The sequence below is a fragment of the Prionailurus bengalensis genome, chromosome B3, assembly GCF_016509475.1.
Source record: "Prionailurus bengalensis isolate Pbe53 chromosome B3, Fcat_Pben_1.1_paternal_pri, whole genome shotgun sequence".
NCBI classification, from domain to species: domain Eukaryota; kingdom Metazoa; phylum Chordata; class Mammalia; order Carnivora; family Felidae; genus Prionailurus; species Prionailurus bengalensis.
The window spans coordinates 111439808-111453032 of NC_057355.1; the positions used below are offsets into that span (position 1 = coordinate 111439808).

The following is a 13225-nucleotide window of genomic DNA, read 5'->3' on the forward strand; positions in this document are numbered from 1 at the left end:
CACATGCACGCAGAGTTCTTGGGGGGGACACAGTCGGGATCCCTCCTGAGAGGGTTGAGGGGGAAGTAGGGTATAGAGAATGTGCCTTTTTAATCACATACCTTTCTATATTGTTCCTTTAAAACAGACCTGAGAAAGTCACACTTATCCAGGTTTTTGTGCTGAACTTCCTTGGAGGTCCCATTTCTGGCACAGCTTTAGCACCATTTATTTAAGTCATCAGGAAGGACGGTCATGAAGCACTAACTATAGGTCCATCCTGTCTGCTCTGTTGGTTCAGCAAATGTTGATTGGGCTTGTACCATGTGCCCTGGGCTCTACCCCTCCCTCCGGAATGTTTTTTTCCCTGAAATGTTTTCCCTCCTCTTGTTTATCTTCTCTGTTCTTCCTCTCCTGTTTTTTCCTCCCTCTTCTCCCTTATCTTCCTGCGTTGGATCCTTCCAGGAGATGTTGCATCACCATTGATGCTGATGTAAACACTGCTGGCATTGGCGGAGCAATATTTGTCCTGGTGTCCTTCGTTTTATTACATTTAATTCCCTGGGTTCACGTCGGTGTTGTCATGCAGTCAGTTTTGCCATCCAAAGAATTGATGGCAGTGCTTCGGAGGCATATGGTAAAGGGATCATGAGTGCGGAGCCCAAGCTTCACCATGCTTTGTATAGTGCCTGGCACATTGTTCACAACGATGGTGTCAGTTCCTGTTCCAAAGCATCATTTGGGCCCCGTCTGCACAGAGTTCACTGTTTTTGATGGTTTTTTTAATGTCCTATGAGACGTCATCTGGAATGGGATTTGCCGGGAATTCATCTTGTAAATAAGGGAAGAAAGCAGGCTATTGTTAGACGTGGTGACTCAAAGATCATCTTAAAGGATTTAGGCTTCCTCATCACCAAAAGCCAGGTGGGTTTATATCCTTAATACTGATAGGAATAGTGAACACGATTGGTGGGAGAAGGTGAGTGGAGGGTGTATAAGCCAAAGATAGTAAACCCCTAATATAATAAGTAGTCCAAACTGTTTTTTTACCAGATACTGCTTAGAATGAATGGACTCTCACGAATGCAAGAATTTTCCTAAGGAGGAGTAAAATGTCTTCAGTAAAAATTCAAATGGTACCACTTGCTTTTTCCACCTGGCAGTATATCTTGGAGATCTTACTATGTCAGCAGCTGGAGACACACCTTGTTTTTTACAGCTGTGTAGTATTTCAGCAGTCCCCTATCGATGGACACTTACCATCGTTTCATGGTTATTGCTGTTATAAATGAGAGCAGCAAATACTCTCTCACGCATCTGTGCAGTCTGTGTAGAAGCACGTGTTGGGTAAATTGTTAGTAATGGAATTGCTCAAAAGTGACCTCTAGCTTCAAAATGGGAGCTGACCTTTGGCTAGAAATGTGTCAAGAGAAATGATAACAGAACAAATTTGTAAATTAGGATTGTATCTCCATTTTGCAGGAAGGCAGACTTCAAAATTGCACTACTTGCTGCCTGCCAGATGGACTTTTTAAGTCCTCTGACGCCAAAGCTTCTGCTCCTAACTGTTATTCTGCCCATCAGAGCTGTTCCCAGAAGGCAGCCCCTGCCACGTGGTACAGAAGCAGACTTCCCATTTGTGACCGGTGGAAAGCTGTGTCCATTTCACTTCCCTCTTGAAGGAAGGGAGAGTGAAAGGCAGAAGAAGCAGAGGGAAGAAATAAAGAGGTTGGGAAGGCTGCTGAGCAATTAATAGCATGGGTTTTGTGAAACCGATTCTTCAATCTGTGGTTAAGAAGTGTGATGAAGAGGGGCACCTGGCTGGTTCGGTTAGTGGAGCATGTGACTCTTGGTCTCAGGACCGGGAGTTTGAGCCCCACGCTGGGAGTAGAGATTACTTAAAAAGTTTTTTTTAAGGGTAAAGAGCACTGAGGCTAAAAAAAAAAAAAAAAACCAAAAAACTGAAGGCTAATTGAAGACCTAAATTCAAGACCTGCAGAAGCATTAGTGCTCAGAGTACATATTATATGTTGCCAGACAAAGTCCAGTGTCCTTACCTTGGGGCGAGGAGCCCTTCCAGATCACTGGCCTCCCCCGTTCTTAACCCGTTTCCGGGCCACTGATGCTTTCCCTCCCCCTATTTGTAATGTTACTGATGAACAGAGCGGACCTTCTCTATTCTGTACTTCAGAGGCTGTCGCCATGCACTGAAGATGTTCGTAGTAACACTCCATTCAGAAGAGGCAGCACGCATGTACTGTCAAGTAAAGCAGATTACGACAGAACTCCCGTTGAGTTTGTGTTCACTGGTACAACCGGACGGTGCCCCGAAACATGAAAGTACCAGAGAACACAAGCCACAAGTTCATTTAATGGTGTACCAGGGAAGAGGGTGGTGGGCTGATTCCCAGAAGGTCTCTCAGATGTGTGTAAGAATTACTGCTAAGGAGTTCTAAGCCATTTTTGGTAGCTACAGGCCCAGGCCCTGGGGATGAAGGCCAGAATGGGAGAAACGGTAGGACCAGTTGAGATCAGGTAAAGAGGAGTTCAGATAAACAAGCAAACTATGCTATTGGCACGCTATGGCTGGTGATATTGACAAGATAAACTGTAGGAAGGATAATTTCTCATCAGATTGGAGAAATCTATTTATAGCCTGTTTCTCATTATATAATGAAAAGCTACTAATGGAGTAGCAGACAACGATATGGGTAATAGCTTACTAACTGTCACTTAAGTGAGTTCAGGGATGACGGGTTTCTTTCATGCATGAAATACTGAATACATTTCTTAAAATTCAGATATGGCATCAGTTTGTAGTCATATCCTAAAGAAAAATCACAGTGCAGTATTTTATTTATAGTACTATATTCTTTGTGAGTGTGTGAGAGTGTGTGTGTGTGTGTGCGTGTGTGTGTGTATGCACATGTGGTACAGGTTGGGGATGAGTTATTTGAAATATACCTTAAATCTTCCCTTCAAATACAAAATCAATTTACCTCAACGTCTTACCAGTTCCCTTCCACTAGTCTTTTTTTTTTTCAAGAAAAGTAAGTGATAAAAGATCTACAAGTCATTAAAGTGGATTTTGTTGTTTTTAACCTGTCCCTTATTTTATTTCCAACTCCTGCCTAATAAGACAGCTCTCCTACCTGTCTTCATCTGGATAAGCTCATCTTATTTTTGCCTGAAATTGTTGTAAATGCCTATGTCTAGTAGATTTGGGGAAACTTGGATCTCAATGAGTAATAGCATCTCAGTTGTTTATGAGTGCCATGGATTTCTTTTGGCTTGTTTACAGTTCACAAGTGTCAGCAAGGTTAGCAACCCATCTGGGAATATAAACGGCATTTTCACAGGCTGGTGTTGGCTGTCTGCACAAAGATAAACTGAATTCTTAATTACCACTAAAGTAGATGCTAATGGATTTTCCTGTTTTACAGCTTTCATCTCTAACTTTACCTGTAAGTTTAAGACCCCGACAACTTAGATTCGGCTTTGCTGTTGGGTCCTCGTGTTTCTTAAGTCTCAGTGACAGCTACAGAATCTCACAAAGGTAAAATGTATTTCTGGAAAAACATCCAAAAGCAGATGCCAGATTTATTTCCGTGAAGATCAGAATCCTGTCAAAGAATGGAGGTAGTAAGTACAAGTGCTGTTTGCTAATTCTTTGCTCCGCCTGAACAGGTTCTTCATCTGGACGGTGTCCCGGGGAGGGCCCCTGAGGAGCCCAGAACTGTAACCCCGGGAGGACCTCACTGCTGGAACTCCCAGGAATGCCCGGGTAGGTACTGGTAATCCTGAAGCCCTCACACCTAAGCCCTCACAGCAACACCTCATTGGTTAATGAAACCGATGGGCTAAGTGTACAAATAAGTGCTTGTGGTGTGTTTCACTACGCTAGTAACCGGTTTAGACAAAGACCCAGAAAACGTATGAAAATACACAACCTAGCCATCCAGTCAGGAAGGAGGGTAGATGTTGCCTGTGCCCTTTGCTCTGATTGGGACTGGAATCGTGAGGAAAGCAATCTCCTGATCCCCACTCCCGCTTAATCGAGAGGGACAAGATTAAGCAGACATTGTGAATACGTAAGGTATAAAAGATGGATGGGGCCGGATTCCTGTGCCCTGACCTCCTCCGCACACAGATTGTATCACCTCCACCTGGCTCCCTAGACTAGGGAGATTAGGGTCTGTCTAGGTCTTGGGCCTCAGAGTCCGTTTGGCAATGAACCATAATAACACCGTTGCACCCAAAGCCACTCCTAGGATAGCTGGTGTGTGTATGTGTGTGTGTGTGTGTTCTGTTTTGTGTTTTTTTTTTTTTTTGTCTCAATTCATATACGTAATTTTCTCTCCAAACGAGCTCTCACCGTGCACAGTTTTGAATCCTTTCAAAATGTATCTGCTGTGTCTTTAAATATTTGGTGTGTCGAGGGGGCTTCGATGGCAGTGCCCATAATTTAAAACCAGATTTTGCTACTTTGCATCTCAGGAGGTGCGGGGCTCACTCCCCCTGTCCCCACCATCTGCGGGTGGTCCCCCGCCCCGGGCCGGACGGGGTCGCGCGGCGGGAACTCGCGCGGGGGCTCGAAGCGCCGGGTGCGCTCCCACGCGGCGGGGGGGAGCCTCTCGCAGGCCGCGCCCCCGCCCCCGCCCGCCCTGGCCCCGCCCCGCGCCCGCCCGCCCTCCCGGCGCGCATTGGAGCCGCGGGCTGTCGCTCCCCGCTCTCTGGGGAGGGGGCGCCGCGGGCTGCGGTCCCACTGCAGAGGGTTGTTCACTGCGGGAACGACCGAGGCTTCCCGGCCTCCTGGGCTCCCGGCCCCGCGAGCCGCCCCCTGACCTCGGCAGCAGGGTCGCCGGGGACCCCCGCGCCCTCGGTAAGTGAGGGACGGCGAGGGGGTGGCAGGGAAGGGGGTCTGGGCCAGGGTCAGGTCCTCTGGCCGCCCGCGCGGCGGGGTGGGCGCCCACAACCGGGGCCCCCGAGGTGGCCGGGGTAAGAACCGGGAGGGTCGTCCGTCCGCCCGCATCTCCAGCCAGCGGCCACCCTGGTCAGCTGTGCCCACCCGCCCTCTCCGCGTTACAGCTCGTCCTGGCAGCAGGGGTTGCGGGGACCGCTTGCCCTTCCTTACCCTCATTTGAGAGGAATGTGATTTGGGGCCCCTGGCCATTCTGTTTGTGCAGACAGCCTGAAGCTGGGCTATCTGTCCCACGCCCCCGGCACTTTCCTTTTTGAGTTCTTTATCGTGCGCTCCAGCACCTGCCACCAGGCGCGTCCAGCCGAACGAGCCGCCTTCCTCCGGAGGCAGCCTGGTGGTCCGCATCCGGCCCTGGGAGAGATTCGCAGCTTTCCTCGCAGGGGCTCGCTCTTTTCCTCCGGGCTTCTCTGCTCAAGGGGGAAAGGGGCGTTAGACATGAGACTCGGTCAGGAAATGACAACAGGGACTTTAAGATTGCTGTGGCGGTAAGAGTACCCTGCTCTGGCTAAGGAGGAATCATCTGCAGACTAACACTCTTCAAAGTTTTAAGGTCTTCAGATTGTATTTTCCCCATTTCGGTTAGGTTTTTGGGGAATTTATTTCTACTGTGATATCCATTCAAGTGAGCTTCTCAGGCAGTTGCCTTTGGGCAATCCAGGGCAATTTCAAATCCTACAGTCTTAAACATGGTCTGATTTCAATATTTCTATTAGTTATACATTCTCTGGCTGGTAAACACTCAGGTGCTGAGAACTGCGAGACAGGAGAAGACTTAAAGAGAGAGCTATAATCAGCTGTGATTCTGGAGCGTATGGAAGCATCATTTGAGGAGGGACACCTACAATGTTCATATTTTAGTTCCCGCGCTGTTCTGGGATGATCTTGTCCTTCCATCAGGGGCATCGAGTATGGAACTCCAACCTAAGGGAATACTTAGATCATAAACTGATTTGCAGAGTTCCAGTTCCTCTTGTGGTTCATAGAATCAAGAGCTGCCCAAATAAACCTACAACGCTGAAGGATTTACATAAAAATAGTACAAGGAAAGAGTCCCCTTGCTTATTTTAGGACTTGGATCAACAAAAATTGGTACAACTTTTGTTGAGATCATCCCCTCACATCTTTGTTCGTTGGTCACGCTATTCTGTGGATTAATTTTATATTTATATGTAACCAATCAGTTTGCCAATCACATAGCTTAGCGATTATCTTTGGCTCCTTAATTAGTTCCAGAACCAAGAAAACAAAATATAAGGAATTTCAGAAGCTTGATTTTAAAATAACACGAACCCAGTCTAGTCTTGGTTCAATTATGAGTTCATGGGCTGTGTTATGGTTAAATAGCCATAAGTTAAATTTAAGCAATGAAAACGTTTTTGACCAGTGAATCTAGTGCAGATTAGGATCTCCAAATAATTCATTTTCCTGATAAAACTCTATTGCGCACTTTCAGAGCTTGGATTCAACCAAAGATTACCTACTAGCTGTGGAATCTCGGGCCAGTTGCTTAACTCTGTGCCTCAGTTTCTTCCTCTGCAGATAGTGATACCAGCACCTACTCACTTCATAATGTTGTGGGGAAGATTAGAGATGTATGTAAACGTGCTTAGCCTTTCCTAAGGCACAGATGCTGCTCAATAAATGTTAGTGCTTATTATCATTCACTCTTACTGACCTTTGGCTATGTGCTCATTATGGAAAACTTTTAAACAGTAGATACTTAGGGAAAAAAATGTCAAAATCATACAACTACATTTAAGAGTGGTGAATGACAGTGATGTTAAACTTCCTGAAAGTATGTATGAAAAGTAGCACCTCCCTGACAGAACATACATTTTTAGAACAGAAACCTTATGGTAGAATGGAAAGAACATTGGAGAGGCAAAGTCTTCAGTTCTGACTCTGGCCATGACCTTGTCTAACTGTATGGCTTTCAGCAGTCCAACCACCCACTCTGGAGCTCGATTTCTTCATCTGGCTGGGCTTGAAAAATCTCTAAGATCCTTTGCAGCTGCAGAATTCTTTACTGCATGTAATAAAAATTACTCTAGCTTGCTTATCACCTTGCCTTTCATTGTTTTGTTAATGTTTGTTTTGTTAACTTGGAATTGAGTCATAAACATTCGTAAAGACAGTGCAATGAAAGAATTGATATCAGATTTGCAAATAATCCAAGATGAAGTTTTAAGAAAGAGAGTAGAGGAAAATAGATTCACATATGGAAATCTTTTTGATATTTTAATTCTCCAGTTATTTCAGTAAGTTATTCTGTGGGAAACGTGCCTGGTAGAATCATATACGTTGGACGGAAATCTAGGAAATTGTTTTCCTAGAAAGCAATAGGCTGATGGTGAAATAAAATGCCACTCTCTTTTCTCTCGTCAGGTTGATCCTTAAATAAAATAAAAATCTGTCCCGTAAAGGGCTTTCATGAAGAAATTAAAGAGAGGAAATTACAAGTAATAGAGAAACTAGGAGTTGTACACTGGAGAAGCCACCTAAAATAACTGGAGTAAGACAAAACGAGTGAATACATCTGGAAGAAATTTTACTTAGTATGGTATTTTTGCCCACTTTTTGGTCATAAAGGCCGCTAAGGAAGAAAGAATATAGTTTTCTAGAGAAAGAACGAGTGTAATGTAAAAATGGAAGCCACAGTTTCTGAAATTCAAGTCGAAAGCAAGGATGAGAAGAGACCAACAGAAGTCAGTCCTCAAGATGAGCGGCAGGAGGAAAAAGCATCAGTGCTTTGCTTCAAGAGAAGAAAGAAAGCAGCCAAAGAGATGAAGCCCAAAGCTAGCTCTAAAGCTGCTGGTGCAGCAAGAACGGGTCCCCCAGAGGCGGGAGCTTCTGATCAGCCCCAGGCCCCAGTGGGGGCCTGGGCGTCAATCAAACGTCTTGTAACGCACAGGAAAAGGTCAGAAGCTTCAAAGCAGCAAAAGCCCTTTGAGGCTAAAGTGCAACCTGAAATCAGTGCTGAGGATGCTGATCTTTCTAGGAAAAAGGCAAAATCCAGACTCAAGATTCCCTGCATGAAATTCTCAAAAGGAGAGAAAAGAAGTAATCATTCCAAAATTATAGAAGACTCCGACTGCAGCCTCAGAGTCCAGGGAGAGGCTGAACGTTTGGATACGGAAGCTCCGACCCAATCCGATGAGCAGGCAACCACGCCCAAGTTGCCCCAGGATGTGAGTAAAGCTGTCTCACAGAAAGGGGGCGATGAGGTCTGTGAGCCAAATGGGAGCCACAGCACAACGGCACCTGGGGAAAAAGTGATTGCAGTAGAACTTGGGTTAGACACGGGGCATTCTGCCATTCACACAGGAACTCTAGTCATTGAACGAGATACTGAAACAACTGAGGAGAAACAAAGCGTTCAACCCCAGCAAGCAAGCCCACTTGAACCTTCAGAAACACAACAGCAACCCCCTTTGGTTTCTGATGTTCCTCCCTCACCTGCAGTCCCAGATCAGCAAATTGTGGAAGAAGCCAAAAGCAATATCCTAGAAAGTGGACCAAATTGGAAACAGCACGAAAGTGGAGAGATTGTTGCTGAAGAGAGTGAGCCAAAAGATACTGAACTGAGCCAGGAATCAGAGCTTAGAGGAAATGAGGTCACTGCAGAGAAACCAAAACCAGAAGAAAGCAAAAGAATGGAGCCAATTGCTATTATTATTACAGACACTGAAATCAGTGAATTTGATGTTAAGAAATCTAAAAATGTCCCTAAGCAATTCTTAATTTCAATTGAAAACGAGCAAATAGGGGTTTTTGCTAATGATAGTGGTTTTGAGGGTAGAACTTCAGAACAATACGAAACACTCTTAAAAGAAACGGCTTCTTCTCTTGTCAAGAATGCTATTCAGTTGTCTATAGAACAGCTGATTAATGAAATGGCCTCTGATGATAATAAAATGAACAATCTTCTGCAGTGACTTAATTTCCAAATCATGGGAGGAAAAGAAAAAAAGCTTAATGCTGAATTATTTTACATACTTGAGGCATTTCTTTTTCAGTAACAAATGAGGGATTTATCATCTGTGGAATTTAAAGGTACAGTTCCAATCCAGAAGTGCTAAAGAATTACGTTTATAAAACCCTTTCTCCCCCAGAGATGTAGTCACTTCTGGATCAGAGGAAGCCCATACAGATTGCAATGCACAGTGACATACAGGGAGGTGTGAAAATGACATGTGGAGATTGGGGTACTTGGGGGAAGGAAGTTGTATTAATTGAGCACTTATGGGATGACATAAACTCTTTACTGTTCTCTGATGTCACAAAGCCTGGTTTCCCTTTGATAGTTCGATCCTGTGTATAGGTTAACATCACATTCGATTTTCAAAGCTTCCCCCCCCCCCAACAGTGCACTTTTATGTTTAAAATGGTGAAGAAGGTGAGCTATTTTTGTCAATGTGTGATTTATAGTTGTTACACTCATAGGCAGTAGTCTTACCTCAAAAAAATATTGCCTTTTCTTAGTTTCAGCAGAATGTGCATATTTGAATTAAACATGAGTGTTTTTCTAGTCCTGCTTAAATACTGTACACAAGCCATTCACAATTTACTTCAGACAGACAAATAATTACCAAGCGCAAAGGTGTAGAAACAGGCAGGGCATCTTCGCTCTCCATCTTCTGCCTCCAGCAGACCTGTATAAATCCATTTCTGCATGGGGTCGTCTACTGAAAAGCTTAAAAACAAAACCTGAAAAGCTAAGCAACAGCAGCAACAAAAAGTGAGATCATTGTTTTCCATCCAGGGGAAGGCAAACTGCCCGAGTAACAAATTATCACAGATAACATAGGATTCATCTTGCAGGATTGCTTCTGTAGAGCCCGTATTCATCAACCTCTCCTCAAAGAGGGAACATGAATTCAAAGCCTGCCTGGCAGTGAAAGTACTAGGAAATCATAATAACCTGGTGAAGATATTGTCCATTCTTGACCAAGAAGGAGCCAAGTACATGGTTGAATAGAAAAAGTAAAAAGTTACTGCTAAAGCACATTGTATTTTAAATGTCAGTATTCTCTCATTGTGCCTCTGTGTCGAGATACCAGTAGCAAACATTTTACATGGATTTCGAAAAGTAACTTTTTCATCAGTATTTCCAGTCCAGCTAATCCCTTACAGAAAAAAATGAACTTAATGTAACCATAAGGGCTTATTTGCATTTTATTCGGTTATTTAAATCATCGATCTCATTAATAATTACCATATTTTTTGAAAAAGCAATTACATTTCAATCTTTCCTTGTGTGAAATGGCCATAATACTACAATACACTTCCCTACCTCACAGGTAAAGGTTCAAACTGTAGAGTCCCCCACTGTCTAAGTGGCGGCATTACTCTGAAAGTGGATGAAGTATGAAGAGCTCTCCATTTGAGTTGTAAGGTATTTGTTAAAGAATATTTGTACATTCTTGGGGAAAAGTGTACATTGGATGATTGTAAATGATCTAGGTGACTTCCAGCATTATTACGTATAGAAAGTATGTGCTAATTTGTCCTATAGAACCTTCTTTGTTTCTTGCTGTGAGTACATCTTGAGACCTCTGGCAGAAAAACCTAATCTGACTTTGGAACTGAACCAAATAATGGATATTATTAGCAAGATTCTTTCCTGAGGTGCAAAATTATCCCCCCAGACTTTCCTACCTTCATGCCTATAACTTTGGGACCAGAAACCCACAAAAATCCTTCAATTTAGCAATGTGAGCGTGGATTTTCAAAACACATGACCCAAGAGATGAATTTCTTTTAGTGTACAGTTTTTAAACATTTAAAAAAGACTGCTAAGTCATTCTCCCTAAAACTACTCTTTTTCATTCACTCTCTGTGGTGCTAATGGACTTGGATGGCTACCAGCAAATATCAGATCATATTTAAAAGTGAACAGTTGTTAGGGGCGCCTGGGTGCCGCAGTCGGTTAAGCGTCCGACTTCAGCCAGGTCACGATCTCGCGGTCCAGGAGTTCGAGCCCCGCGTCGGGCTCTGGGCTGATGGCTCAGAGCCTGGAGCCTGTTTCCGATTCTGTGTCTCCCTCTCTCTCTGCCCCTCCCCCGTTCATGCTCTGTCTCTCTCTGTCCCAAAAATAAATAAAAAACGTTGAAAAAAAATTTTAAAAAAGTGAACAGTTGTTAAAAACCTGATCAAAGTTGGTGCATTTTAACTGTTTTGAAGAATCCTGTCTTCATTTACTGCCAGAATGGCTCAAGCCAATATACTTGCATTGTACACTTTTTAGTAATCTCTCATGAATGAGCACAGAGCACAGCACTTACCAGTGATTGAAAATATTTTGGAAGGTTTAGGCATATTTATTTGGGAGTTTTAAAAACAGATACAAGATAAATATGTGTAATTATTTTTGTTAAAATAGCACTTTCTCTAGTCCTAGATTTCTACCTTTTTTTTTCCCACTATGGTTTGATATATATTTTTGGTTAGAATGTATTATAATTGATTGTTTCTGCGGTAAGATGTGTAACTCCACTTGCATTCATCTTAATTGGTTTTTCCTTAATCTTTCCTACTGAGAATATCTGTGGCGTTAAATAAGTAGGATTTCAGTTTGAAAAAGGAATCCAGAAATTAATTGGTCTCCATCTAAATATACCTGCCACATGGCCAAATCCTATTAAAAGGAATTCTAAGGTGATCCAAACTGTATTGTTATAGACACAAGCAGGAGTCACATAACTTGGAAGTCTCTTATAAAATATGTTTCATTTCAATAGTGTTTATTTTAAGCAATTCGACCTTACATGCGAGACATTAAATGAATTTAAGTAGGTTCCTATTCAATTCATATCCATTTGACATGATTAAAATGATCATTTAAAAGGCAATTCAATGACACTACATTAATTTTCACTTAAATGTGCTGTGGTATAAATGCTGCTTTTAATGAACACTTATTAATTAGTTGGGATTCAGTTTGTCTTTGAGTTTAGGATTTTACAAGGTGGGTTGGTTTATTGGATGCTTGTTAATTTTTTCGGCACATTATCTCCCCCCTTCTAAGAGTCCAGTATTCACTTCGCTTTACAACCCAGTGAATATGAAAGCCCTCTTCTATTTTCTCTAGCACTATTCACTTAACATTTTCTCAAAGTACTTTATAGGGTATAAAAATAGTACTGGGTAATATCTAAGTGAAGGTAGCAGAAAACAAAAGAACTTTCAAACAGAAATTATGTTCCCTGCCTCCTCCTCCACCTCGAAGAATAATAAGCATGTGGCACAAATGGAGTTCTTCAGAAAAGCTGTCTGCATAATTTTCTTTCAAGGCAATTTCAAGGCATTTGACAGCACGAAGTTTGTGATGATCTTAATTGGTCTACTATTTAGTGGAGTCTAAGAAACTCTGATTTATTTCTGAGAGATTATCTTATTTCACGAGTATCTGTGAAAAGCCTTACTGCTAAAGGCCATTAGTCATGGGAGGGCACCAGTCAAATCTGGCTTTTGCATGCAATCCAGAGTTAACTTCATAAATGTTTAACTTCAAGTTGCCTTATTTTTTATAGTTATGAGTTCATTTGTGGGGGTGGGGGGTTTCCAGCAGAATTTTTAAAATAATTGTTAGGCTTTAGAACCCCATTGTTTGGAAAGATCCTTTTAATCTCAACTTTATTCAGATATGTAAAGTCTTTCTAATTTCATCTGATACTCAATACATCAGGGGTTGACTTTTCTGCCTGCCATTTTGGAAAAAAAATTTTTTTTAGGTCCTCATTTATGGTTTCAGGTTCTTTAGGTTCAAATTCCTATGATGTTTCATCCTGTAACATAAAGTTTCTTATGCAGAATTCAATCAATAGTACATTTTATGATACATTTTTGAAAAAAAGTTCTTGCAATCCTTATTTAGTTACAAAAATTAAACATAAGGAAGCTCCATGAAATTTAGATGTCCTGATTAAATTCAGTTTGGTTCAACATGTGTTGGGTATAACATATGCCCAACACTGTTTGGTGAAGAAGACGGGCTCCCAGCCCTCCAAGAGCTCAAGCCAGGCAACAGCAACCACAGGAACTGGGGCAGGGATTAGGGCAAAGAGCCACAGGCAATGCAGCACCATGAGTGCCATAGAGGGGAGAATAAAGAGACACTGGTTAATTTGCCCAGTGTGGGGAGGCGGTCATCTAAATACAGGGACAGTTTGAAAGCATTCAGTTTCTAAATAGTTACACAGTTATATTCATTATGATTTGTGAACAGGTGCAGAAAAAAGCCTGCATAATGTTACATATTTATAG

General features: G+C 42.6%; 1 protein-coding gene across 1 annotated transcript; it reads left to right on the top strand.

Moving 5' to 3' along the window:
• The first annotated feature begins 4645 nt into the window (after nucleotides 1-4645).
• On the top strand, nucleotides 4646-10689 carry AKAP5 (A-kinase anchoring protein 5). Its single transcript, XM_043556341.1, has 2 exons — nucleotides 4646-4861; nucleotides 7346-10689. Exon 2 carries the CDS (start codon nucleotides 7606-7608, stop codon nucleotides 8893-8895), a length of 1290 nt encoding a protein of 429 aa, XP_043412276.1. The 5' UTR covers nucleotides 4646-4861; nucleotides 7346-7605; the 3' UTR covers nucleotides 8896-10689.
• Nucleotides 10690-13225: the final 2536 nt, after the last annotated feature.